The sequence below is a fragment of the Cherax quadricarinatus genome, chromosome 73 (assembly GCF_038502225.1).
Source record: "Cherax quadricarinatus isolate ZL_2023a chromosome 73, ASM3850222v1, whole genome shotgun sequence".
Lineage (NCBI taxonomy): Eukaryota > Metazoa > Arthropoda > Malacostraca > Decapoda > Parastacidae > Cherax > Cherax quadricarinatus.
Genome location: NC_091364.1, coordinates 23,239,358 through 23,265,022, shown reverse-complemented (window position 1 = coordinate 23,265,022; position 25,665 = coordinate 23,239,358). Strand labels below are relative to the sequence as shown.

At 39.3% G+C, this 25,665-nt stretch overlaps 1 protein-coding gene across 1 annotated transcript in view; it reads left to right on the top strand.

The window, feature by feature from the left end:
• LOC128701155 (uncharacterized) overlaps positions 1-25,665 on the top strand; it is a 182,750-nt gene that overhangs the window by 9,405 nt on the left and 147,680 nt on the right. The window contains exons 2-4 of the mRNA XM_070100645.1: positions 154-216; positions 5,201-6,113; positions 15,602-15,673. Coding sequence (XP_069956746.1) covers positions 155-216; positions 5,201-6,113; positions 15,602-15,673 — 1,047 coding nt within the window. The 5' untranslated portion in view covers position 154. The remainder of the gene's footprint in view (positions 1-153; positions 217-5,200; positions 6,114-15,601; positions 15,674-25,665) is intronic.

Here is a 25,665-nt window from a genome sequence, read left to right as displayed (position 1 = left end):
GTTAGTGTGACTTTGTAAATGGTCCAAGTCGGACCGAAACGTCGTTGTACGCTCCTCTCTTCTATGTGCGGGTTATTTGTGTATTGTTCCAGTCACGGTATTGTGCCTTGTTTTGTTATTTGAAGACACTTTTATTAAAGTTTAACATTTCAGGATGCCTGCCGTTCAGAGCTGGTCCTCAAACTTTGGTGGTGGAGGTGAAGCCTACCAGAACAGGTATGTTTCATGTTCAGCAGTGTTTGAACAATGTGTCTCAAACAATGTTCAGACATTGTGTGAGAAGAGCAGGTGTTAGAAGTAACCACTGTAGTATAAATGAGAGTTTTAGATACAAGTGTAGTTAGGTTAGGTTAGTTAAGATTGGTCAGGAAACAGAGGAAGCAAAACAAGTGTTTCCTGGCATGGGTCTTAGTTATATAATGACCTGCCACTGTAACTTTTGGTCATCTGACTGACTCTTTCCCATCCACATGTTGAAAAATTAAGGTATAAAATAAAGTATATTTTAAACCTCTCACTGCCCAAACCCCTGAAATTAATATTCCCCTTTGTGTCCACTTTAAAAAAAAAATCTGAAATTTGCAGAGAATATTTTTCTGAAAGTTATAACACCAAAAGTCTGAAATTTGATGAAAAACTTTGAGAATTACACAGGTTCAAAGTTAGCGGTCTAGGTACAATTTACGATTGGCGATTTCACCCACTTTGAGTCGTATTTTAAACCAATTCCATTGATCTATTCCATTCAACTAAATTCTTAGCTATTTTGTTAATATGCCTTCAGTTCTATCAGTTAAGCACAAAAAAATATCAATTTAAAAATAAAGTACAAAATAAACGATGTAAACATTCCTGGCATTTAAAACATTTTCTGTGTTCATTAGTCCCATTCCCAGGCCTCTCCTATATTACACTTGCCTTCCATTTTGAATTGTTAATCACAAATATAGAAGATTTACAGGTACTCCTCACTTAACTCTTTCAGGGTCCAGACCCCTGATAGGAAACTTGTCCACAGAGTCCAAGAATTAAAAAAAAAAAATAGATTTTTTCTTATGAAATGGTAGAGAATCTTTTTCTAAAGGTAATTAAACAAAAAAGTATAAAATTTGATTTAAAAATTGATGAAATAATGTTCTCGTGAACTTTGCTGCATCAGCGATATTTGTGCATCTGCGATTTTGCGCACTTTGTCTCCCATTTTAGGCCAATTACATTATTCCAATGTGCCAAATTCTAAACTAATTTGCTAGTATTACTTCTATTTTATCGATTGAGCACAAGAAATTGCCCAATCAACTATTTCAGTTACCTAGTAAAGTGATTAGAAATTGGTAATTTGGCCAATTTCACACACAGTTCAAAATATTCCAATTTCAAAATATGGTCCAGAATAAACAATGCAGGCATTCCTGGAATTAAAATAACATTTCCTCTGTTTATTAGCTACATTTCCAGGCTTTACAGATAAATTTAATTTTGATATTTTATTCACATAATGAATTTTTATTCACTCCAAAAAATAGAAGATTTACTTTTATGCAATATTGTAATAATTTTATAAATAATATCAGTGCATTCATGAACGTACATTAGACCCACCAGCTGACTTGTATTGGATGCGTGACATCATTTGTTTACTCTTGAACATTGGCAAAAATTCAACATTTCCACTAATTTGAGTTCTGTTTCAAGCCATTTTTTAGTACTACAACCAGTCAAAATCATTTCTATTTCTGTAATATATTTTGCATTCTATCAAATGAGACCAAAAAAGCATGAATACAACCGTAAAAAACATAGGAAAATACACCGCAAACTTGCTGTTATATTCCAAAAACATGGTCGTAATTTTTTTCTCTCATTATGCACTATGTGCTGCAGAACTGGTTTTATATGGTGCACATTTACCACACAGATGCATTCTCTCACATCTAGGCCCAAAGTTACTGCTCACAGCTTATCTGAGTGAGTTGAGCTCATGGTGTAGAACTACAGTTTGAACTCTGGCTTCAAAGCCGTAGAATTATGGGACGGACCCTCAAAGGGATAATAAATGTATGAAAGAGGGGAAGGTACCTAAGGATTGGCAGAGAGCATGTATACTTCATTTATATAAAGGGAAGGGGCCAAAAAGAGATTGTAAAACTTATAGGGGAGTGAGTTTATTGAGCATAGCAGGTAAAGGCCTGGTCTGTGACTGGGTCTCATGGTGGACCAGAGCATGATCAACCAGGCTATTACTGTTGGCTGCATGCAAACCGACATATGAGCCACATCCCAGCTGGTCAGGTACTAACTTTAGGTACCTGTCCAGCACCTTCTTGAAGACAACCAGGGGTCTATTTGTAATCTCCCTTATGTGTGCTGGGAGGCAGTTGAACAGTCTTGGGCCCCTGACACTTATTTTGTTGTCCTTTAGTGCACTTGTGGGACCCCTACTTTTCATTAGGGGGGGGGATGTTGCATCTCCTGCCCAGTCTTTTGCTTTCTTAGGAAGTGATTTTCATGTGCAAATTTGGGACTAGCCCTCTAGGATTTTCCAATTGTATATTAACACGTATCTTTCTCGCCTGCATTCCAGGGAGTGCAAATCAAGGGACTTCAACCATTCTCAGTAATTTAGGTGTTTTTTCCTACTTATAGGTGCCATGAAAGTTCTCTGTACATTCTCCAGGTCTGCAGGTTCACCTGCTTTGAAAGGGGCCGTTACTGTACAGCAATATTCCAGTTTAGAGACAAGCGATTTAAAAAGAATCATCATGGGCTTCTCATCTCTAGTCTTGAATGTTCTCATTGTCCATCCTATTGTTTTCTTAGCAGATGTGGTAGATACATTGTTATGGTCTTTGAATGTGAGATCTTCTGACATTATCACTCCCAGACCCTTCACATTTGTTATTTGCTCTATTGTGTGGTTAGAATTTGTTTTATTCCCTGATACACTTTCTAATTTCCTTGAGTTTTTCATTTCAGAGTAATTGAAATTTCTCTTCATTGAACGTCATATTGTTTTCCGTGGCCCTTGTAAAGATTTGGTTAATGTCCATTTGGAGTCTTTTAGTGTCATTGACGGATGACGCTGTCATTCAAGTTTGTGTGTTATCCACAAAGGAAGACACTTCTTTGCCTTACATCTCTGTCTATGTCAGATACGAGGATAAGGAACAGTATGAGGGCGAGTACTGTGCCTTGTGAAACAGAGCTTTTCATTGTGGCTGCCTCAGACTTTACTCTGTTTACTATTAACATTTGTGTTCTATTTGTTAGGAAGTTGTAGATCCATCTTCCAACATTTCCTGTTATTCCTTTATCATGCATTTTGTGCACTATTACACCATGGTTGTACTTGTCAAAGGCTTTCACAAAGTGTGTGTATACTACATCTGCATTTTGTTTGTCCTCCAGTACATCCAGGACCTTGTCCTAGTGGTCCAGTAGTTGGGACAGGCAGAAATGGCCTGCTCTAAACCCATGTTGGCCAATTCCATTGTTCCAGTCGACCAAACTCATTACTATTCTGCTAATATTTCTTCTGTTCTATAGAGAGTACAAGAAACTGCCTATTTATGTATTTCAACTATCCAATAAAGTGATCAGAAATCAATAATTTGGCCAATTTCATACAATATTAAAAAATTGCCAATTTAAAAATAGGGTCCAGAATAAACAATGCTGACATTCCTGGCACTAAAAAACATTTCCTCATTTTATGAGTTGCGTCTCCAGGCCCTTCTTATATTACGGTTGTTTTCCATTTTTAATTTTTACTCACACAAAAAATAGAAAATATACTGTTATGCAGACTACTGTATTATTGTAATAATTGTATAAATAATGTCGGTGCATTCCTAAATGTGTATTACACTAGCCAGTTGGACGTGCATTCGATAAATGACGTCATTTGTGAATTCTGGAATATCAGCAAAATTCAAACATTTCTGCTACTTTGAGCTCAATTTCAAGCTGTACTTTCAGTCCTGAAACCAATCAAAATTATCTCTATTTCTGTAATATATCTTCCATTCTATCAAACGAGACAAATAAACCAAGAATACTACTGTAAAAACCATATGAAAATTCACAGGAGGAGGAGGAGGAGAAGGAGGTGCAGGCGGCTACTCAACATGCACTAGTAACAGTGATCCAAGTTGCTGTTTTAAGCCAAAAACATGGATGCAATTTTTTTTCTCATGCACTGCATGTTGCAGGTCTTTTTTTATGTGGTCCACACTTACTACATTAACCCATTCTCTCATATCTAGGCCTAAATTTACCACTCACAGCTTATCTGAGTGAGCTGAGCTTGTGGCGCAGTACTACGGCACCGACACGAGGAATGTTAACGTTGAATAGAGACTTGTTGCTTTAGCTTGAATTGTCATCTGACTTAATGGAATTCTTCTCTGGCTGCAGTCTTCAATCTATAACATTAAAAGACATTGCATATTATCCATTTCAGAACTACAATTTTTAGCAGTCACTTTTGACATTTAAGGTGCTGTAGCTATTCCATGTCCTTTTATTTTATCTTTACTCTTTATATGCACACGTACCGATGCTTCATTCATTTTCTTGTCACGTGCTATTTAGCATACCATGAACCATCTTCATGTTGTTTGATAATTTCTAGTTCTTCATCTACGTTTACTAGAATACTTAGTGTCATTGCATTTCCTTTTTCCACTCATATTTGTGTATAAAAAGGGTGCCAGTACTTTATATAATAAACCAAAAATTGTGTATACATATGTACTGTATAAGACTACAAAACTTCACTCCTGGGAGTCTGGAGTGATACTATTGTTGACGTCGCACTAGTCCGGTACATAGCACCAGTTCAGTATCAATGATAATGCAGTTAAATAAAATTTATATTATCAAATTTATAAACCGTATAATGTACATATATCAAAATCTGTACCACTGAAAACCATACTGTACAAGGTATTTCTATATTATTATTAATTAGGTTTCTATCATGTATTCAGTAGTGCTCCATACTGATCTTTACCTTCCATATTTAGGAATGCCATTGAACATTATCCCTCCTCTCTCTTCACTATAAACAGGCACAAATTTTTTTCCCCAATGCTCTGGTGGCTGATGTCTTCTCCCTCATGTGTTGTGTAAATATGTGTCAGTGTACATTTATATAATGTAGCTATGTTCCATCATTATCATTTTGCTCACTGTGCAGGAACGCAAGTGGTGTGAGTGGAGGTGAGTTTGTGGGAGATGCGTGGAGAAACCCTGATCCTCCAACAAGACCCTCAGCTGCTGCTGCTCCTGCTGCTGCTCCTACTGCTGCTCCTGCTGCTGCTACCAACTATGGAAGGCACTACACACCACATACTGCTGACTATAATGAAAATCCCTATGGAGGAGGAGGAAGTGGAGTAGGAGGTGGAGGAGCAGGTGGTGGTGGTAGTGGTTCTGGTAGTGGTAATGTAGAAGGCTACTCCACAACCACTGGTGATGACAGTACAAGCTCTTATGGAGGAGGCTATTCCACATGCACTAATAACAGTGATCCAAGACTCTATGGAGGAGGAGGCTACTCCACACGCACTAGTGACAATGATACAAGTACCTATGGAGGAGGAGGAGGGGGAGAAGGAGGAGTAGGAAGAGGGAGAGGAAGAGGAAGAGGAAGAGGAGGAGGAGGAGGAGGGGGAGGAGGAGGAGGGGGAGGAGGAGGAGGAGGAGGAGGAGGAAGCTACTCAACACGCACTGGTAACAATGATCCAAGGCTCTATGGTGGATCATACCAGACATCTGTTAGGGACCAGGGAACAAGCCTTTTAGGAAATTATGTGCCACCTAGTAGAGAGCCAGGTACAAGGCTCTCAGGAGGGGAGCAGGTGCCACCTAGTGGAGACTATGGTACAAGTCATCATGGGGGTAACTACATACCATCACTTATGGACATTAATTTAGGTCACATTGGAGAATACATGCCACCTCCCAGAGACCAGCACTATTCAAGACTCTCAGGAGACTACAGATTCAGAGGAAATGCACACCCTGATGGGTCTTTAAGACATTACAGTCAGAGGGACAATGCCAACATGAAGCTTACATCGAATACCCTGAATCCAATGTTACCTATGGTAAGTGATTTGAATCCTCTACCTTCTATCCAGATCTCTTCAGATTTAGTGATTGGTTTTCATTTCCTGTCCTGCATTGACTACCATCATTATAATTTGCAGAACAACTGAAATAGTTGCAAATATTTATCTTAACCCAGTTGAGATGTGAACCTTCTTACCTATATACATACATTTATTTATTTATTAATTTTTATGTATTTTTACACATTTGTCTCCCACTGAGGCAGGGTGACCCAAGAAAAGAAGAAACACCTTCACCATCACTCACTCCATCACTCTCTTGCCAGATGTGTGCCAATACTGCAGTTTAAATGCCCCTCGAAATAGGAACATATCTCCACCCCTCCTTCAGAGTGTAGGCACTGTACTTCCCACCTCCAGGACTCAAGTCCAGCTAACCAGTTTCCCTAAACCCCTTCATAAATGTTACTTTGCTCACACTCCAACAGCATATCAAGTCATAAAAACCACTTGCCTCCACTCCTATCAAACATGTTCACACACACCTGTTGGATATCCAAGCCCCTCGAATACAATACCTTTACCCCATCCCTCCAACCCCTTCCTAGGATGACCCCTATCTCTCCTTCCTTGCACTGCAGATTTATACCCCCTTCAGGCCATCCTATTTTGGTCAGTTCTCTCAGAATGTCTGAACCACCTTAACCCCTCCTCGGTCCTCTAGATAATACTTTTAGTAACCCTGCACCCCCTCTCCAAACTATTTATTCTCTGCATAATATTTCCACCACATATTGCATACCTCAGACACCACATCTCCACTGCTTCCAGCCTCCTTGTTGCAACATTCAAGACCTATGCTTCACACTCATACAACTGTTGGTACCACTATACAGTGTACTCTGGTACGTACCTCTTTTGTGCCTCCATGGATAGTGTTGTTTGTCTCCACAGAAGTCTCAGTGCACCACCCACCTTTAATCCTTCTTCAGTTTTGTAGTTCTCTCATAGAACCATCCACTGACAAATCCACTCCCAGATATCTGAACACATTTTCATTCTCCATACTCCCTCCTTCCAATTTGATATCCAATCTCTCATTGCCTATGTTTTTTTTTGACACTCTCATTACTTTGGTGTTTTCCTATACAGCAGGTTCCATGCTACTACTATAAAGTGAAACTGATTTTTTCACATTCAAATGCATATAAAAGCTTGATAGCATGTTTACATTATATTAAGTGAGCAATAAAGCTAGGCTTTAAAAAATGCATATACAGTACACATATTACTTACTTTAACCCTTTGACTGTTTTGGTCGTATGCATACGTCTTACAAGCCACTGTGTTTGACGTATATATACTCATAAATTCTAGCGGCTTCAAATCAAGCAGGAGAAAATTGGTAGGCCCACATGTGACAGAATAGGTCTGTGTAGTCAGTGTGCACCATATAAAAAAAATCCTGCAGCACGCAGTGCATAATGAGAAAAAAAAAACTATCTTTTTTTTTTTTTTAAATTAAAATGCAGACTTTGTGGTCAATTTTCGTATAGTATTTATGGTTGTATTCTCGTTTTCTTGGTCTCATTTGATTGAATGGAAAACATATTATGGAAATAGAGGTGATGTTGATTGGTTTTACTATAAAAAGAACCTTGAAATGGAGCTCAAAGTAGGGGAAATGTTTGATTTTTGCCAATGTTCAAAAGTAAACAAATGATGTCATTTTCCAATAAATGTCCAAGTAGCCATTCTGATATGCAGTCATGAATGGGTTGACATTATTTATACAATTATTACAATATTGCAGTAGTCTGCATAACAGTAAATCTTCTATTTTTTGTTTGAATAAAAATTCAAAATAGAGCACAAGAGTAATATCAGAGGGGCCTGGAGATGTGACTGATGAACAAAGAAAATGTTATTTTAGAGCCAAGAATGTTTGCATTGTTCATTCTGGACCCTATTTTGAAATTGTCATGTTTTTTAATTTTCGGGAAACTGGCCAAATTGCAAATTTCTGACCACGTTATTGGGTAGTTGAAATCAGTAAATGGGCAGTTTCTTGTACTCAATCGATAGAAAAAATGGAGTTCTAAAGAAGTAGCTATGAGTTTGGTCGACTTGAACAATGGAATTAGCTGAAAATAGGGCTCAAAGTGGGCGAAATCGCCCCTTCGTAAATATCGCCGAGGTCGCTAACTTCGCGAGAGTGTTATTCTGTCAGTTTTCCATCAAATTTCGGTCTTTTGGTGTCATTACAATTGGGAAAAGATTCTCTATCATTTCATAAGTTTTTTTTTTTTTTTTTTTTTTTTTTTTTTTTTTTAATATTGTGACACCAGGAGACACCTCAGGATTTGGGGTTGCGACAGTCAAGGGGTTAAAATTTTTTTGTACTTAGCTTATAGTGTATTACGATATTACAATTCTGGTAATCAAGCTTATATCATATCTAGGGGAATCAAAACAATACTCAACCTGTAGAAAAGTAAGGCAACATTTAACAATTAGCCCATTACCAGAGCTGTAATAATAAGAATATAATCCGGGAGTACAAAACACACACTATTCTTTTTAAAACTTTACTAGTAAATTATTTTAACATAAAATAAGAGTATATTCTTTGATACATTATTTACAAAGAAACATCTATTATTTCTCTTTGGTACATAATATATGTCAAAATCAAAGTACATAGTCATGACCCTATCTTCCCAATGTCACATGACACTACCTTTCTCTCAGTGTCATGACACACCTACTCCTCCATGTCACATGACACCCTCTTCTCCGTGTTACAGCACTCCTTTCTGTGTTACGACACTCCTCTTCGTTGTGTAGTTTTAAAAATAGGTTAGATAAATACATGAGTGGGTGTGGGTGGGTGTGAGTTGGACCTGACTAGCTTGTGCTGCTGGGTCTGGTGCAGTGCCCCATCCTTGAGTTTAGGTGACCAGACTGGGTGGGTCATTGGGCTAATCCGGGGGGGGGGGGTCATTGGTCTTATCCAGGGGGGGGACATGGACCTGCTCTGCATGGGTCAGTAGGCCTATTGCAGTGTTCCTTCTTTCTTATGTTCTCCATGTCACACGACACACCTTCTCTCCATGTCACACGACACACAACCTTTTCCACAGGGTTACACGACACTTCTTAATGTCACTCGACTCTGTGTTACACCCTTCACCTGTATATCCTTATCACCGACACAAGTAGAACACTCTTACAGATGTCAAACGCACATGACACAATCAACACAACCTTCTCTGTGCCACACAATGACACTACCTTCTCTGTGTCACACAACAACACTACTTTCTCCGTCACACAACGACACTACCTTCTCTGTGTCACACAACGACACTACCTTCTCTGTGTCACACAACGACATTACCTTCTGTGTCACACAACGACACTACCTTCTGTGTCACACAGTGACACTACCTTCCTGTGTCACACAACGACACTACTTTCTCTGTGTCACACAATGACACTACCTTCTATGTCACACAGCAACACTACCTTCTCTGTGTCACACAACGATACTACCTGTGTTACACACGTTGTGGGATAGCCAGCAGGAAACTAAGTCCAGCCCGTGTAATCCATCAGCAGGAAATGGTCCAGCCAGTATAAGCCATAAGCCAGCAGGAAACTGTCCAGCCGATGTAATCCATCATAACCAGCAGAAAATTAAGTCCAGCCAGTGTAATCCAATCCATCAGTATAGCCAGCAGGAAACTAAGTCCAGCTAGTGTAAGCCATCATAGCCAGCAGGAGACTGTCCAGCTAGTGTAAGCCATCAGGTGAACAACTGAGGAGGCCGTCAGGTAACTCTGAGGCTGTCAAACTCAGTGAAACCCGTCAGTTGACCGAGGCCATGGTGAACACACTGAATGAGGCCGGCTCAGCAGCCCCCAACATTGGGTGTGATGAAGTCACACAGCTTACTTCAGCCCGGTAACAACCGATTATAATAATGTTGGTAGAATTACCGACAATATGTAAAGTAAAAGGACACAAGTGCAACTAATGTGACATTTTATTGTGGCAACGTTTCGCTCTCCAGGAGCTTTATCAAGCCATTACAAACAATACATGGACACAGAGGGTATATAAAGGCTCAGAGTGAGGTGCAATACTAGTGAGGTACCATTTCGATGTTCACTAGTGGTGGTAGTAGTAGTAGTAGTAGAGACAAAAGTTGTAGTAGTAATACAATATGGTAGAGCAATTTATTGTATTACTACTACTACTACAACTTTTGTCTCCTCTACTACTACTACTACTACTACCACTAGTGAACATCGAAATGGTACCTCACTAGTATTGCACCTCATTCTGAGCCTTTATATACCCTCTGTGTCCATATACTGTTTGTATCAGCTTGACAAAGTTCCTGGAGAGCGAAACGTTGCTACAATAAAATGTCACATTAGTTGCACTTGTGTCCTTTTACTTTACAACAACCGATTAGCAATACCCAAGTGGTCAGCCAACCACCTCTCCTTTTGTCCCTTTCTGGGTACACAGCATAGTGAATGGTGAATATATTCATTGTAGGTAGCGTGAATAAATGAAGAATGGGCATGATCGAAAAACTGCTGTATTAGCAAAGCACTGTAAAGTTGGGCCCTCCTGTAATCACTTTTAATTTCCTTCTTTTATATTTTTTTAAACACATCAGTCATTTCCCACCAAGGCAGGATGACCCAAAAAGAAAGAAAAAGCTTTCATCATCATTCAACACTTTCACCATCACCACTAGACTTAAGTATTAGGTTAAGTCTGCCCAAAATGCCTTGGCATGATAGTGGCTTTCGTTGTACCAATCAGATTATGAAATGTAAACACACAATGCAACCTTAGCAAGGAAATAAAGTTTTGATTTTGATTTTGATCACTCACACATAATCACTGTCTTTGCAGAGGCACTCAGATGTAACAGTTTAGATGTCCCTCCAAACTGCCAATATCCCAAACCCCTCCTTTAAAGTGCAGGCATTGTACTTCCCATTTCCAGGACTCAAGTCTGGCTAACCAGTTTTCGTGAATCAATTCACAAAATATTACCCTGCTTACACTCCAACAGCTTGTCAGGTCCCAAAAACCATTCGTCTCCATTCTCTCCTGTCTAACACTCTCTCACATGCTTGCTGAAGGCCAAGCCCCTCGCCCACAAAACCTCCTTTACCCGCTCCCTCCAACCTTTTTGAAGATGACCCCTCTCCCGGGTTCCTTTCTCTACAGATTTATACACACTCCAAGTCATTCTACTTTGTTCCATTCTCTCTAAATGACCAGACTACCTCAACAACCCCTCTTCATCCCTCTGACTAATACTACTTTTAGAAACTCCACACCTCCTAATTTCCACACTACGAATTCACTTTATAATATTTACACCACACATTGCCCTTAGACATGACATCTCTACTGCCTCCAGCCTCCTCCTTGCTGCAGCATTTACAACCCAAGCTTCACACCCACATAAGAGGGTTGGTACTGCTGTACTCTTGGACATTCCCTTCGTTTCCTCCATGGATGATGTTTTTTGTCTTCACAGATACCTCAATGCACCACTTACCTTTTTTTCTTTATCAGTTCTATGGTTAACCTCATCCTTCATAAACCCATCCCCTGACAAGTCAACTCCCAAATATCTGAAAATATTCACATCTTCCATACTCCCTCCCTTCAATATGATATCCAGTTTTTCTTTATCTAAATTGTATTATGCCCTCATCATCTTACTCTTATCTATGTTAACTTTAATCTTTCTGTCTTTATACACCCTCTTTTATATACCTTCCCAAATTTGTTTGTTAGCTTTTGCAACTCTTCCTCGGGATCTCCCAGGAGAACAATGTCTTCAACAAAAAGCAGCTAGGACAACTCCCATTTTGTACCAGATTCAGCATCTGGTACAAAATGGGAGTGCCCCAAAAAGAAAAACGAAAGTTTCTCTCTTTAAATTTAGTAATTTGTATAGGAGAAGGGGTTACTAGCCCCTTGCTCCCGGAATTTCAGCTGCCTCTTACAACACGCATGGTTTAGAGAGGAAGAATTCTGTTCCACTTTCCCATGGAGATAAGAAGAAATAAACAAGAACAAGAACTAGTAAGCAAATAAAAGAAAACCCAGAGGAGTGTGTGTATATATATATGCTTGTACATGTGTAGTGTGACCTAAGTGTAAGTAGAAGTAGCAAGACATACCTGAAAACTTGCATACAGTGGACCCTCCCTTTTTGTTGTTAATTCGTTCCAGAGAGCCCAACAAAATGTGAAATCGAATAAAACTGAAACCACTTTCCCCATCAGAAATAATGTAAATCCAATCAATCCGTTTCAGACATCCAAAAGTATAAACAAAAAATACATTTTATAGAGAAGAACTATATTCCACAGCTTATTTACCTATCACAGTTCATCTAATATGACATAAACAATATTAATAACATAGAAACGTGATATATACTCTAGAATGAATGAAATATGTCATTACGTATGTGAGGAGTAAGTGGTAGTGGTGTTGGGTTTATAAGAGCCACTGAGAGAAGCCGTTCATATTAGTGGTAGTGAAGGCAGCAGCAGAGGCTACCAACACTGTTCACACAAAAGAATGAGAATTCAAGTATTAAGCAATAATAACATAACACCTTTATTGAAGACTCTTGTTGGTGTATGGAAGAGAGGAGGTGGGAGAGGATGGAGAAGTTACACTATTGTTTGGAAGGGGAATCCTCTTCCATAAAGGGGAATTCCCTTCCATACAGAGAGCTCTTGCTGCTCTACCCTCTACCACACTCACTACCACCTTCTATCACCATCACTACCACCTTCTATCACCATCACTACCACCTTCTATCACCATCACAACCACTGCCACCATCACAACCACTACCACCCTCACAACCACTACCACCCTCAGAACCACTACCACCCTCTACCACCATCACAACTGCTACCAATCTCTACCACCACCACTACCACCTTCTACCACTACCACCTTCTACCACCATCACTACCACCCTCTACCACCATCACTACCACCCTCTACCACCATCACTACTACCCTCTATCAACACTACTACCCTCTATCACCATCACTACCACCCTCTACCACCATCACAACCACCCTCTACCACCATAACTACCACCCTCTACCACCATCACTACCACCCTCTACCACCACCACAACCACCCTCTACCACCACCACAACCACCCTCTACCACCACCACAACCACCCTCTACCACCACCACAACCACCCTCTACCACCACCACAACCACCCTCTACCACCACCACAACCACCCTCTACCACCACCACAACCACCCTCTACCACCATGACTACCACCCTCTACAACCACCACTACCACCCTCTACCACCATCACTACCACCCTCTACCACCATCACTACCACCATCACAACCACCCTCTACCACCATCACTACCACCCTCTACCATCACAACCACCCTCTACCATCACAACCACCATCACTACCACCCTCTACCACCATCGCTACCACCCTCTACCACCATCACTACCACCCTCTACCACCATCACAACCACCCTCTACCACCATCACTACCACCCTCTACCACCTTCTACCACCATCACTACCTCCCTCTACCACCACCCTCTACCACCACCCTCTACCACCATCACTACCACCCTCTACCATTATCATTACCACCCTCTACCACCATCACTACCATCCTCTACCACCATCACTACCATCCTCTACCACCATCACTACCACCCTCTACCACCATCACTACCACCCTCTACCACCATCACTACCACCCTCTACCACCATCACTACCTCCCTCTACCACCATCACTACCACCCTCTACCACCCTTTACCACCATCGCAACCACCCTCTACCACCATCAATACCATCCTCTTCCACCATCACTACCACCCTCTACCATCATCACTACCACCCTTTACTACCATCACAACCACCCTCTACCACCATCACTACCATCCTCTACCACCATCACTACCATCCTCTACCACCATCACTACCATCCTCTACCACCATCACTACCACCATCACCACCACCCTCTACCACCATCACTACCACCCTCTACCACCATCACTACCACCCTCTACCACCATCACTAATGCCCTTTACCTCCATCACAACCACCATCACAGCCACCCTCTACCACCATTACTTCCACCCTCTAGCACCATCACAACCACCCTCTAGCACCATCACAACCACCCTCTAGCACCATCACAACCACCCTCTAGCACCATCACAACCACCCTCTACCACCATCACAACCACCCTCTACCACCATCACAGCCACCCTCTACCACCATCACAACCACCTTCTACCACCATCACTACCACCCTCTACCACCATCACAACCACCCTCTACCACCATCACAACCACCCTCTACCACCATCACAACCACCCTCTATCACCATCACTTTCGTATTTTTCGTCAAACTTTTCCTTTAATTCTTTCGTGTTTCTCACCTTTACCAAAGGACTGGCACTAGAAGCTTTGTTTGGGCCCATGGTGGCTTATTTAGCAGTCACACACAATAAACAAGTGCAAGAAATAATGAATTATTACAAAATTATTTGTATCAGCTCGCAGAGTAATGTTCACTCAACCATAAACAAAGCAACACTGTCTCAGGATGGGTGTGTGGGAGGTTGTGTGAGTGGCACACTCAGACCTGTACCGTACCACTGACAAGAATGGAGGAGAGCAGCGACAACTCAGCCGCCAATATTTTTTTACCGTACCACCGACTAGAATGGAGGAACACAACAAAAACTGAGTCGATGTTTTTTACAGAAAAAATCGGCCAAAACTGAGATGAGCGAAAACAGAGCCCAACGAAAAGGGTGGGTCCACTGTATTTATGAGACAGAGAAAAGACACCATCAATCCTACTATCATTTAAAACAATTACAGACTTCTGTATTACACTCACTGGCAGGACAGTAATACCTCCCTGGGCAGTTGCTGTCTACCAACCTACTACCTAACACAATTCAAATTCAAACTTTCATTTCTTTGCAAAGTTTACAATGTGTGACTGACATGTTATAAAGAGTCTATTTCCATGCATAGTTCATAATGTTTAATTATAATATTGATTTGAAAGTACAAAGAAAGCCACTATCATACTGAGGCATTTTGGACTGACAATCCCATCCATAAATATGTTAAACAACCATGATGACATCACCTCCCAGTTTATAACTTATTTTTACTGGAAAATAATCTCTCTTTCCTACATCCCCTAACCTAAGCCTCACTATCTACATAAAAGCTCTTTTTGTACTTAATTGACCTATTGCCTATTCCATACATTTGTAACATCTGTCACATTTTTCCCTTATCCACACTATCATATCCCTTTTCTAAATCCACAAATATTTGCAACAAAACATTCCTTTGACAGTGTTATGTTGGTAAGAGTGAGAAAGAAAGTAACAGTGAGTTTCAGTGTGTCAAACTTGTTCTTCTCTTTGACAGTGTTATGTGGGTAACAGTGAGAGAGATGGCAACAATGAGGTTCAGCCGAGGAAAAGGAAGCGCAAGGCTGCGGTGAGTATAATCATTATATTGTTCTTTATTATTTTGATTTTCTTTACACAGTTCTGTTCACAGACTAATATACATTACCCTCCACTGATAGGTATTGCAAACCTCTTCTTACATTTACAAAGAAGAAAAAAAGTTTACATACAGGTCAGCCATCATTAATTCGGCAACCAGTTATCCAGTTCCACCAGTAATCCGGCACTAATTTCAGCTAGCATAATTTCAAATTTTCATCATTATACTGACTCAGATTTCATCATTATACTGACTCAAATTATTATACTGACTCAAATTTCATCATTATACTGACTCAGAAATTGTGCAGATGGTTGTAAATTCACAGCAGCAAGCCAGTGGAGGAGAAAGCAGTGATGAAAATGAGGAAGATGTAGCAGAAAGTGTCTCTATTGATAGGCTAATAAAGTGCATTCTAACCTAACCACTCTGTAATCCAGCAAACTCACTAATCCGGCACACTATGGGTCCCAATGATGCCGGATTAGTGATGGCCAACCTGTAATTCTGTTATGTTCTTGTGGCAGGAGGACCAGACATGCTGTTAACTTTCAGCTGGCCCTGATCTAATACTGTACTCAGCTCTCATAAATAAGTGGACTGAGTATGTCTGGTTGTGCTTTTACAGAGCAGCACCATTTAGCATTTTGACAGATACCACTGATACCATGCAGATAGAGACTGTCTTGACATGGTGGTGAATGTAGTGAAACTAAATCACCATTTTTCTATCTGAATATTTGAAAGAGCATCTCATTAACTTCATAATATAGATGACTTGCAGTCAATATAACATCACCAAATGTTTACCTGACACAGAAAGCACTGCCTGGTACTTGCACTGCACTGCAGTATTTTCAAGGGTGCTCAAGTAGCTGCTAACATGCCGGTTTTATGCATCAGCCCAAACTGTTGTTATGCCAGGGATGTAAAAGATAGCTATGTAATTCTTACCTTTAATTAAATCGAGATAAGCCATTACACACAATTTTTTATACCTTCAAATATGCCATCTATCCATATTTTTGACCTCAGCATTACTTTTTGGGTCCTCTACAATCTCTTCATACCTTTGACAAAATCTAAGGCCAGGAGGGTCCACACACACTGCAGTGTGGGTCACTACACAGATTTCCGTCAAATTATCCCCTCATAAGTCTGACATCAGTAGTAGGCAATTTGTTAAACTCAAAGGTATGTAATACAAAGCCACCTTAATTAATGAGCATAATTGATTAATGAGTCTCAATACTGTTTCCCTAAAGGACATTCCTGTCTTACAAATTTGCTGACCTTTAATAAAGCATTTGAAGCTTTCGATAGAGTTCCTCACAAAGGACTCTTAAGAATATTGACAGTTCATGATATAGGAGGAAAGATTCCAACATGGATTAAGGCATGGATGACCAATGTACAATAAAGTGTCTGCATAAATGGGATAAAATCTGATTGGTAACTGGTCATTAGTGGCATTCTACATGGACCAATTTTAGGCCCATTGTTGTCCTTAATTTACATTAATGAGCTTGACAGAGGAATAACAAATGACATGAGTAAGTTCACTGATGGAACAAAAATATGCCAAAAAATATATTCTGAGGAGGATACCATTGAATTTCAGTAAGATTTACACAAATTAAGAACATAAGAAAGGAGGAACACTGCAGCAGGCCTGTTGGCCCATACTAGGCAGGTCCTTTACAATTCATCCCACTAACAAACATTTGACCAACCCAATTTTCAATGCCACCCAAGAAACAAGCTCCGATGTGCAAGTCCCACTCAAATCCAACCCCTCCCACTCATGTACTTATCCAACCTAAATTTGAAACTACTCAAAGTCCTAGCCTCAATAACCCAACTAGGTAGACTGTTCCACTCATCAACTACCCTATTTCCAAACCAATACTTTCCTATGTCCTTTCTAAATCTAAACTTATCTAATTTAAATCCATTACTGCGGGTTCTCTCTTGGAGAGATATCCTCAAGACCTTGTTAATATCCCCTTTATTAATACCTATCTTCCACTTATACACTTTGATCAGGTCTCCCCTCATTCTTCGTCTAACAAGTGAATGTAACTTAAGAGTCTTCAATCTTTCTTCATAAGGAAGATTTCGAATGCTATGTATTAATTTAGTCATCCTACGCTGAATGTTTTCTAACGAATTTATGTCCATTCTGTAATATGGAGACCAGAATTGAGCTGCATAATCTAGGTGAGGCCTTACTAATGATGTATAAAGCTGCAGTATGACCTCTGGACTTACGTTGCTTACACTTCTTGATATAAATCCCAGTAATCTAATATGGTTCTGTTAGTGTGGGCCTACAGGCCTACTGCAGCGTTCCTCCTTTCTTATGTTCCTATCTAAAAAAGTGGCATATACATTTCAATGTGGACAAGTATAAAGTCCTAATCCTTGTGACTGAAAATAACCCTCATAGTTATAAACTGGGTGATATAAAGCTTGATCATACGTAATTTATTTATTTATTTAATGTCTTTGCAAATAGTACATTGAGATTTTGTATTTACAATAGTGGGTTGCAATGCAAAGAGAGCCTCTATTATGCCTGGGCATTATGGGCCAACTTAACATTATTGGCTTACAGACTACTTAACACTAAGGAGTATATCATAGTTGTACAGTAGGATAGTAATTTTTTCATAGTTGTACAGTAGAATATTAATTATAAGTGAATCTAATTTGTATAAGACAAAAGATATATTCATATATTCAAAAATGCTTTTTGTGAAACCAATGATTCAATTATATTCCTGTCAACAATGGCTGAAAGGTTCAAAGTGATTGTTGAAGTTTTGATGTGGGAGTACATAAGTGAGTAGGTGTGTACTGAGTATTTAACATTTAGTCTAGGGTGATTAAGTGGCTTTTGAAAAGAGTCTTAAATTGATTTTCAGACCGGGTTACTTTAATATCTTCTGGTAATGAATTCCATGTTTTGGGGCCCTTTATGTGCATAGAGTTTTTACACAGTGTGATATGGACATGAGGTATATCAAAAAGAGATCATTAGTAAGGCCTCACCTAGATTATGCAACTCAGTTCTGGTCTCCATATTACAGAATGGACATAAATTCGTTAGAAAACATTCAGCGTAGATTGACTAAATTAATACATAGCATTAGAAATCTTCCTTATGAAGAAAGACTGAAGACTCTTAAATTACATTCACTTGTTAGATGAAGAATGAAGGGAGACATGATCAAAGTGTATAAGTGGAAGATGGGTATTAATAAAGGGACTGTTAATAAGGACCTGCCTCGCATGGGCCAGTAGGCCTTCTGCAGTGTTCCTCCATTCTTATGTTCTTATGTCTTGAGGATGTCTCTCCAAGAGAGAACCTGCAGTAATGGATTTAAATTAAACAAGTTTAGATTTAGAAAGGACATAGGAAAGTATTGGTTTGGAAATAGGGTAGTTGATGAGTGGAACAGTCTACCTAGTTGGGTTATTGAGGTTAGGACTTTGGGTAGTTTCAAATTTAGGTTGGATAAATATATGAGTGAGAGGGGTTGGATTTGAGTGGGACTTGCAAATGAGTGAATAGAGTTATCAGAGCTTATTTCTTGGGTAGCACTGAAAATTGGGTTGGGCAAATGTTTTGTTAGTGGGATGGATTGTAAAGGACCTGCCTAGTATGGGCCAACAGGCCTGCTGCAGTGATCCTCCTTTCTTATGTTCTTATGTTCTTGTGTTATGGTCATATGTCCTGTCAAGGTTGGTGAGGAGAAGTTTGAGTGGAGGGTTTATATTGTGCGTGTATTGTTCTGTGTATGTAGTAGGCACATGAATAAGTATGGATGTTCTTAATGGTGAGCAGATTCAGACTTTTGAAAATTGGTGGAGTATGCTGGTGGGAGTGGGAATTTGTTATCATTCTTACTGCTGCCTTTTGCTGGGTTATTAGAGGTTTTAGGTGATTGGATGTTGTTGATCCCCATGCACAAATTCCATATGTAAGATAAGGGTATATGAGTGAATGATACAGTGCCAGGAGAGCTGATTGTGGAATGTAGTACCTTATCTTTGATAGTATGCCTACAGTCTAAGAGATTTTCTGGGTGATTTGTTGTATGTGTCTTGAACTTAAGGCTACTGTCAAGGTGGATACCTAGGAATTTTCCCTCTGTAAGTCTTGTGACTGATGATCCATTTAGCGTTATGTTAATTGGATCATTTGCAGCTTTGTTTCCAAACTAATGAAATAGGTTTTATCAGTATTGAGGGTAAGTTTATTAGTCATCATCCAGGCAGATATTTTCTGCAATTCGGCATTGACTGTGTTTGCTAGTATGACTGTTTGGGTGGGAAAAGACATATGTAGTGTCATCTGCAAATAATGTGGGTTTGAGTAGCTGTGATACATTCGGTAGATCATTGATGTAGATGAGAAAGAGGAGTGGTCCAAGGATGCTTTCTTGTGGGACTCCTACTGTGATTGGTTGGGTGGAAGAGTTTGCATCATTTGGATACACATATTGAGTTCTGTTACTAAGGTATGATTTTAGGTAGTTGAGGGAGTGGCCTCTGATACCATAGTGCATTAATTTGGAGTACAGCAGTTCATGGTCGACTGTATCCAAAGCTTTACGTAAATCAATGAAAATGCCCAGCGGGACTTCTTTCTTTTCGAGTGTGGTATATATTAGTTCTAGCATGTGTATGATATCATCATTTGTGCTTTTATTATTCCTGATTCCAAACTAACAAGGGTTTAATATGTTGTGTGAGACGAGGTAGGAATAGATCCGTCTATGAATTAATTTTTCAAAGATTTTAGAGAGCAGTGGTAAGTTAGATATTGATCAATAGTTATTCAAGTCAGCTTGGTCACCTCCTTTATGGATCGGAGTGACCCTCGCTATTTTGAGGATTGTTGGGAAGGTAGATGATTCAATGGATTTGTTAAAGAGCGTTGCAATAATTGGTGACAATACTTGAGAAGCTTTTTTGTACATAAAAGCAGGCAAGTTGTTTATGTCTCCTGCCTTGGTTTTATTGTGTTTATGATGAGCGTAACTTCAATGGGATTGGTTGGAGCTAGGAATAGCGTATTTGGGTAGGTACCTATGAGGTAGTCTGATGGACAGGTGTTTGTGCTTGGTATTTTGTTCGCTAGATTTTTTCCTATGGTGGAAAAGAAAACATTGAGTCTGTTTGCCGTTTCAGTTGAGTGAGTAAGGGTTCATCTGATTTTCTTAGTTTGATTGTTTTGTTTTGGGATAACTTTTTAGCTCCAAGAATTTCAGATAGAGTTTTCCAGTTTTTTTTCATATCACCTTTGATGTTATGTAATCTATTTTCATAATACAATTTTTTAGATCTTCTTATCAGGCTGGTAAGTGCTGATGAGTAACATTTAGACTGATCTCTAGTTATTTGACCCATTCTATACTGTTTTTTATATTTGTGCTTTGTGTTAATGGATTTGAGAATGCTTGGTGTTAGCCAGGGATTATTCAGTCTCTTTGGTGTTTTTTTTTAGTTTTTTGGGGAAATTTTTTGTTATAGCGGCTTTTTTTTTTTTTTTTTTTTTTTTTTTTTTTTTTATAAAATTATTTATACATTCATTCATATCTGTACAGTGGACCCCCGGTTAACGAACTTTTTTCATTCCAGTAGTATGTTCAGGTGCCAGTACTGACCGAATTTTTTCCCATAAGGAATATTGTGAAGTAGATTAGTCCATTTCAGACCCCCAAACATACACGTACAAACGCACTTACATAAATACACTTACATAATTGGTCGCATTTGGAGGTGATCGTTAAGCGGGGGTCCACTGTATATGTTTCGAGCTCATTTTTGCCAATCGATGTTATTCATAGCTGCTATAAAGTTGTTAACTGCTGTCTCGTTGTGTAGTCTGAAGATTACTTTAGTAATGTCTTGTGGCAGTTTACCCAGATTAGTTATGAGAAAGGTTGAGTAGTGGTCTGTAGTGTTGTCTGTGATTATGCCTGATTTTAAAGGGGATATTGTGTTTGTCCAGATGTGGTTTATTAAGGAGATGCTTGTCTCGGTGATTCTTGTAGGTTTAGGTATTGCTGGTAGAAACAGGCAGTTGCTCATTGTGTTTGTGAATTCGGTTACTTGTGGGTCCTGGTCGTGTAGTATGTTTATGTTGAAATCTCCTGTTAGTAGCAGGTGGTCTTTATTCATGTGTGCATCAGTAATCATGTTTCCTAGTTTTTCACTAAAGTAGAAAATGTTTGACTGTGGTACTCTGTAGATGTTTATAACTGTGAGGGGTTTTTGCAGGTCTTTTGATTTAAATTTGGCTATGATATATTCTCCATGTTCATCCCTTGTGCAAGATTTATTGATACATTCGAGTTGATTTCAGTAGTATATAGCTGTTCCTCCCCCTTACTGGTCTGTTCTACAGTTGTGTATGGCCATGTAGCCAGGAATGGCATAGACATCTGTAATATCAGGCTTAAGCCAGGTTTCTGTAAGTGTGATGATTGATATATTGGAATGAAAGGAATTGAGTAATGCAGTGAGGTCGTCATAATGTTTGCTCAAGGATCTGATATTGTAGTTAAAGATGGTTATGTTATTGTTTGCACTGAGTAATGTCTTTGCTTGGTCTGCTGTATAGTAATTACAGTTACTGTTTGATTCGTGTAATTCATTTAGTAAAAAGTTTTCATCAGGATCTATGCCTATAATCATAAGATGAGAGTGATTTTACAAAGTAGATTTTCTGAGTAAAATATTTTAAGATTTATATTGAATCTACAACTAGACTGATGAATAAGACTCTGTAATTATTCTAAAACTTGTAAAAATTTAAAAGAAAAAGGGATTATTGCAGAATAGATAATTCAGTTATACACTTAGGCATCTAATAGCACCTTAATTATTTTAACAAATGTGAGTTTATGAACTACAGTAGATATTTACAGCTAAAATAAAGGAGCTGGTGAATATAATAATAAAAGAATGTATTAAAAACAAAATCAGTAGCACCTGAGGTAGTCAGTAGCACCTGAGGTAGTCAGTAGCACCTGGAGTATTTTAATAAATGTGACTATATGGACAAGAGGGAAAAAAATATTATATCTCCTGAAAGTAGCCCTTTAATTGTTGTTAGAACTAGGAGTATAGCAATTACTGAATAAAGGGTGATACAATGTACGTATTGGTATATAGAGAATTATTTCAGGAGAAATGTAAAAAGGGACTAAATTAAGTAGTGGTAAACAACCTTTAAATAGATTGACACTATGATATGAAATTAATCAGAGTAAGATTTGCCTTATAACATAAAGTTTGAGCAAATAATATCACTAAAGAAATATTATTTGAGGTAGTTGATACTAGCTAGTGAAAGATGGCACAAGGAATTGCACAGTAGTGTAGCAGGAACATACATTAGTTTGTTATTTGTAGTTTAAGAGCTAAGGGAAAATTAGGTAAGATTATAAGAGAATTATAACAGTGCTTAAGTAGGATTGAATGGTAATACAGATATTATTAAAGAGTAAGTATCTTTTTTCTTCTTTCTTTCAACATACCAGACATATCCCACTGAGGTGGGGTGGCCGAAAAGGAAAAACAAAAGTTTCTCCTTTTAAATTTAGTAATATATAAAGGAGAAGGGGTTACTAGCCCCTTGCTCCCAGCATTTTAGTCGCCTCTTACAACGTGCATGGCTTACGGAGGAAGAATTCTGTTCCACTTCCCCATGGAGAGTAAGTATCTTATTAACAAATAATAAATTGTGAAAGGGAAATCTGGGAAGATAACACAAAGTGGGTCTCACAAGGAACTGTGTTGGACACATGGGATAATGAGGTAGTCAGTGGATTAGTTCAATAATGGCATAATAACATACACTAATGTAGTACAAGGATTTGGTCACTAATATTAGTCAGACTCTGTAATGTTTGCATCATGAAGGAAATTTTCTAGTTCATTTTCATTTGTAATATAGTACACACGGCCTACATTTGTTTTTCTTACTAGAATTTGTCCATCACGTACAAAGCACTGGTGAATTTTATCATTATTCTCACGTTTCAGTTTTCTCACTTTGTACAGGAGGTTCTGTTGTAATGTGAAAATAACTTGAGAGTCATGGTTTAGTTAGTTTAATATGTTTATTATGCACCCCATACCCATCCTGTGGGCGGTAGTCAAAAGATTACAGAGGTACATAATGGTCCAGGGACTGGACTCCAAAGTTTTGATAGCTGAGCAAGTTACAAAGGTAATGAACTAGATCTGGTCATAATCATGACCAAGTTACAAAGGTAATGAGCTCCAGGTTGAGCTGGTCACACTCATGAATAATTGCAAAGGTAATGAATCATAAACACATTAATCATGAGAATTTACAAAGGTAATGAGCTCCAGGTAAGCAGAAATATGAAGCCAAGACAACAGTTCCCAAGTGTGCACAATAAGGTTAGCAGATTACTAGGATTTATATGAGGAAGTATAAGTAACAGGAATCCAAAGTTATTTTACACCTTTGTACATCACTAGTAAGGCCTCACTTAGATTATGCTGCTAAGTTTTGGTCACCGTACTACAGAATGGATATAAGTGCATTGGAGAACATAAGAAAGAAGGAACACTGCAGGAGGCCTACTGGCTCATGCAAGGCAGGCCCAAGTCTCCTACCGGCTTAAGCCAATGCCCTAACCTAGTCAGGTCAGATCACATTCACGGAAGAAGCATGGCATCTGACCTATTAGCACAAGCTAGTCAGGTCCAACTCACACCCACCCGCACCCACTCATGTATTTATCTAACCTATTTTTAAAACTACGAAACGTTTTAGCCTCTATAACTGTACTCGGGAGTTTGTTCCACTCATCCACAACTCTATTACCAAACCAGTGCTTTCCTATATCCTTCCTGAATCTGAATTTTTCTCACTTAAAGCCATTGCTGCAAATCCTGTCTATGCTAGATATTTTTAACACACTATATACATTCCTGTTTTCCATTTATACACCTCAGTCATTATTTTTTTTATTTTTTATTATCACACCGGCCGATTCCCACCAAGGCAGGGTGGCCCGAAAAAGAAAAACTTTCACCATCATTCACTCCATCACTGTCTTGCCAGAAGGGTGCTTTACACTACAGTTTTTAAACTGCAACATTAACACCCCTCCTTCAGAGTGCAGGCACTGTACTTCCCATCTCCAGGACTCAAGTCCGGCCTGCCGGTTTCCCTGAATCCCTTCATAAATGTTACTTTGCTCACACTCCAACAGCACGTCAAGTATTAAAAGCCATTTGTCTCCATTCACTCCTATCAAACACGCTCACGCATGCCTGCTGGAAGTCCAAGCCCCTCGCACACAAAACCTCCTTTACCCCCTCCCTCCAACCCTTCCTAGGCCGACCCCTACCCCGCCTTCCTTCAACTACAGACTGATACACTCTTGAAGTCATTCTGTTTCGCTCCATTCTCTCTACATGTCCGAACCACCTCAACAACCCTTCCTCAGCCCTCTGGACAACAGTTTTGGTAATCCCGCACCTCCTCCTAACTTCCAAACTACGAATTCTCTGCATTATATTCACACCACACATTGCCCTCAGACATGACATCTCCACTGCCTCCAGCCTTCTCCTCGCTGCAACATTCATCACCCACGCTTCACACCCATATAAGAGCGTTGGTAAAACTATACTCTCATACATTCCCCTCTTTGCCTCCAAGGACAAAGTTCTTTGTCTCCACAGACTCCTAAGTGCACCACTCACTCTTTTTCCCTCATCAATTCTATGATTCACCTCATCTTTCATAGACCCATCTGCTGACACGTCCACTCCCAAATATCTGAATACGTTCACCTCCTCCATACTCTCTCCCTCCAATCTGATATTCAATCTTTCATCACCTAATCTTTTTGTTATCCTCATAACCTTACTCTTTCCTGTATTCACCTTTAATTTTCTTCTTTTGCACACCCTACCAAATT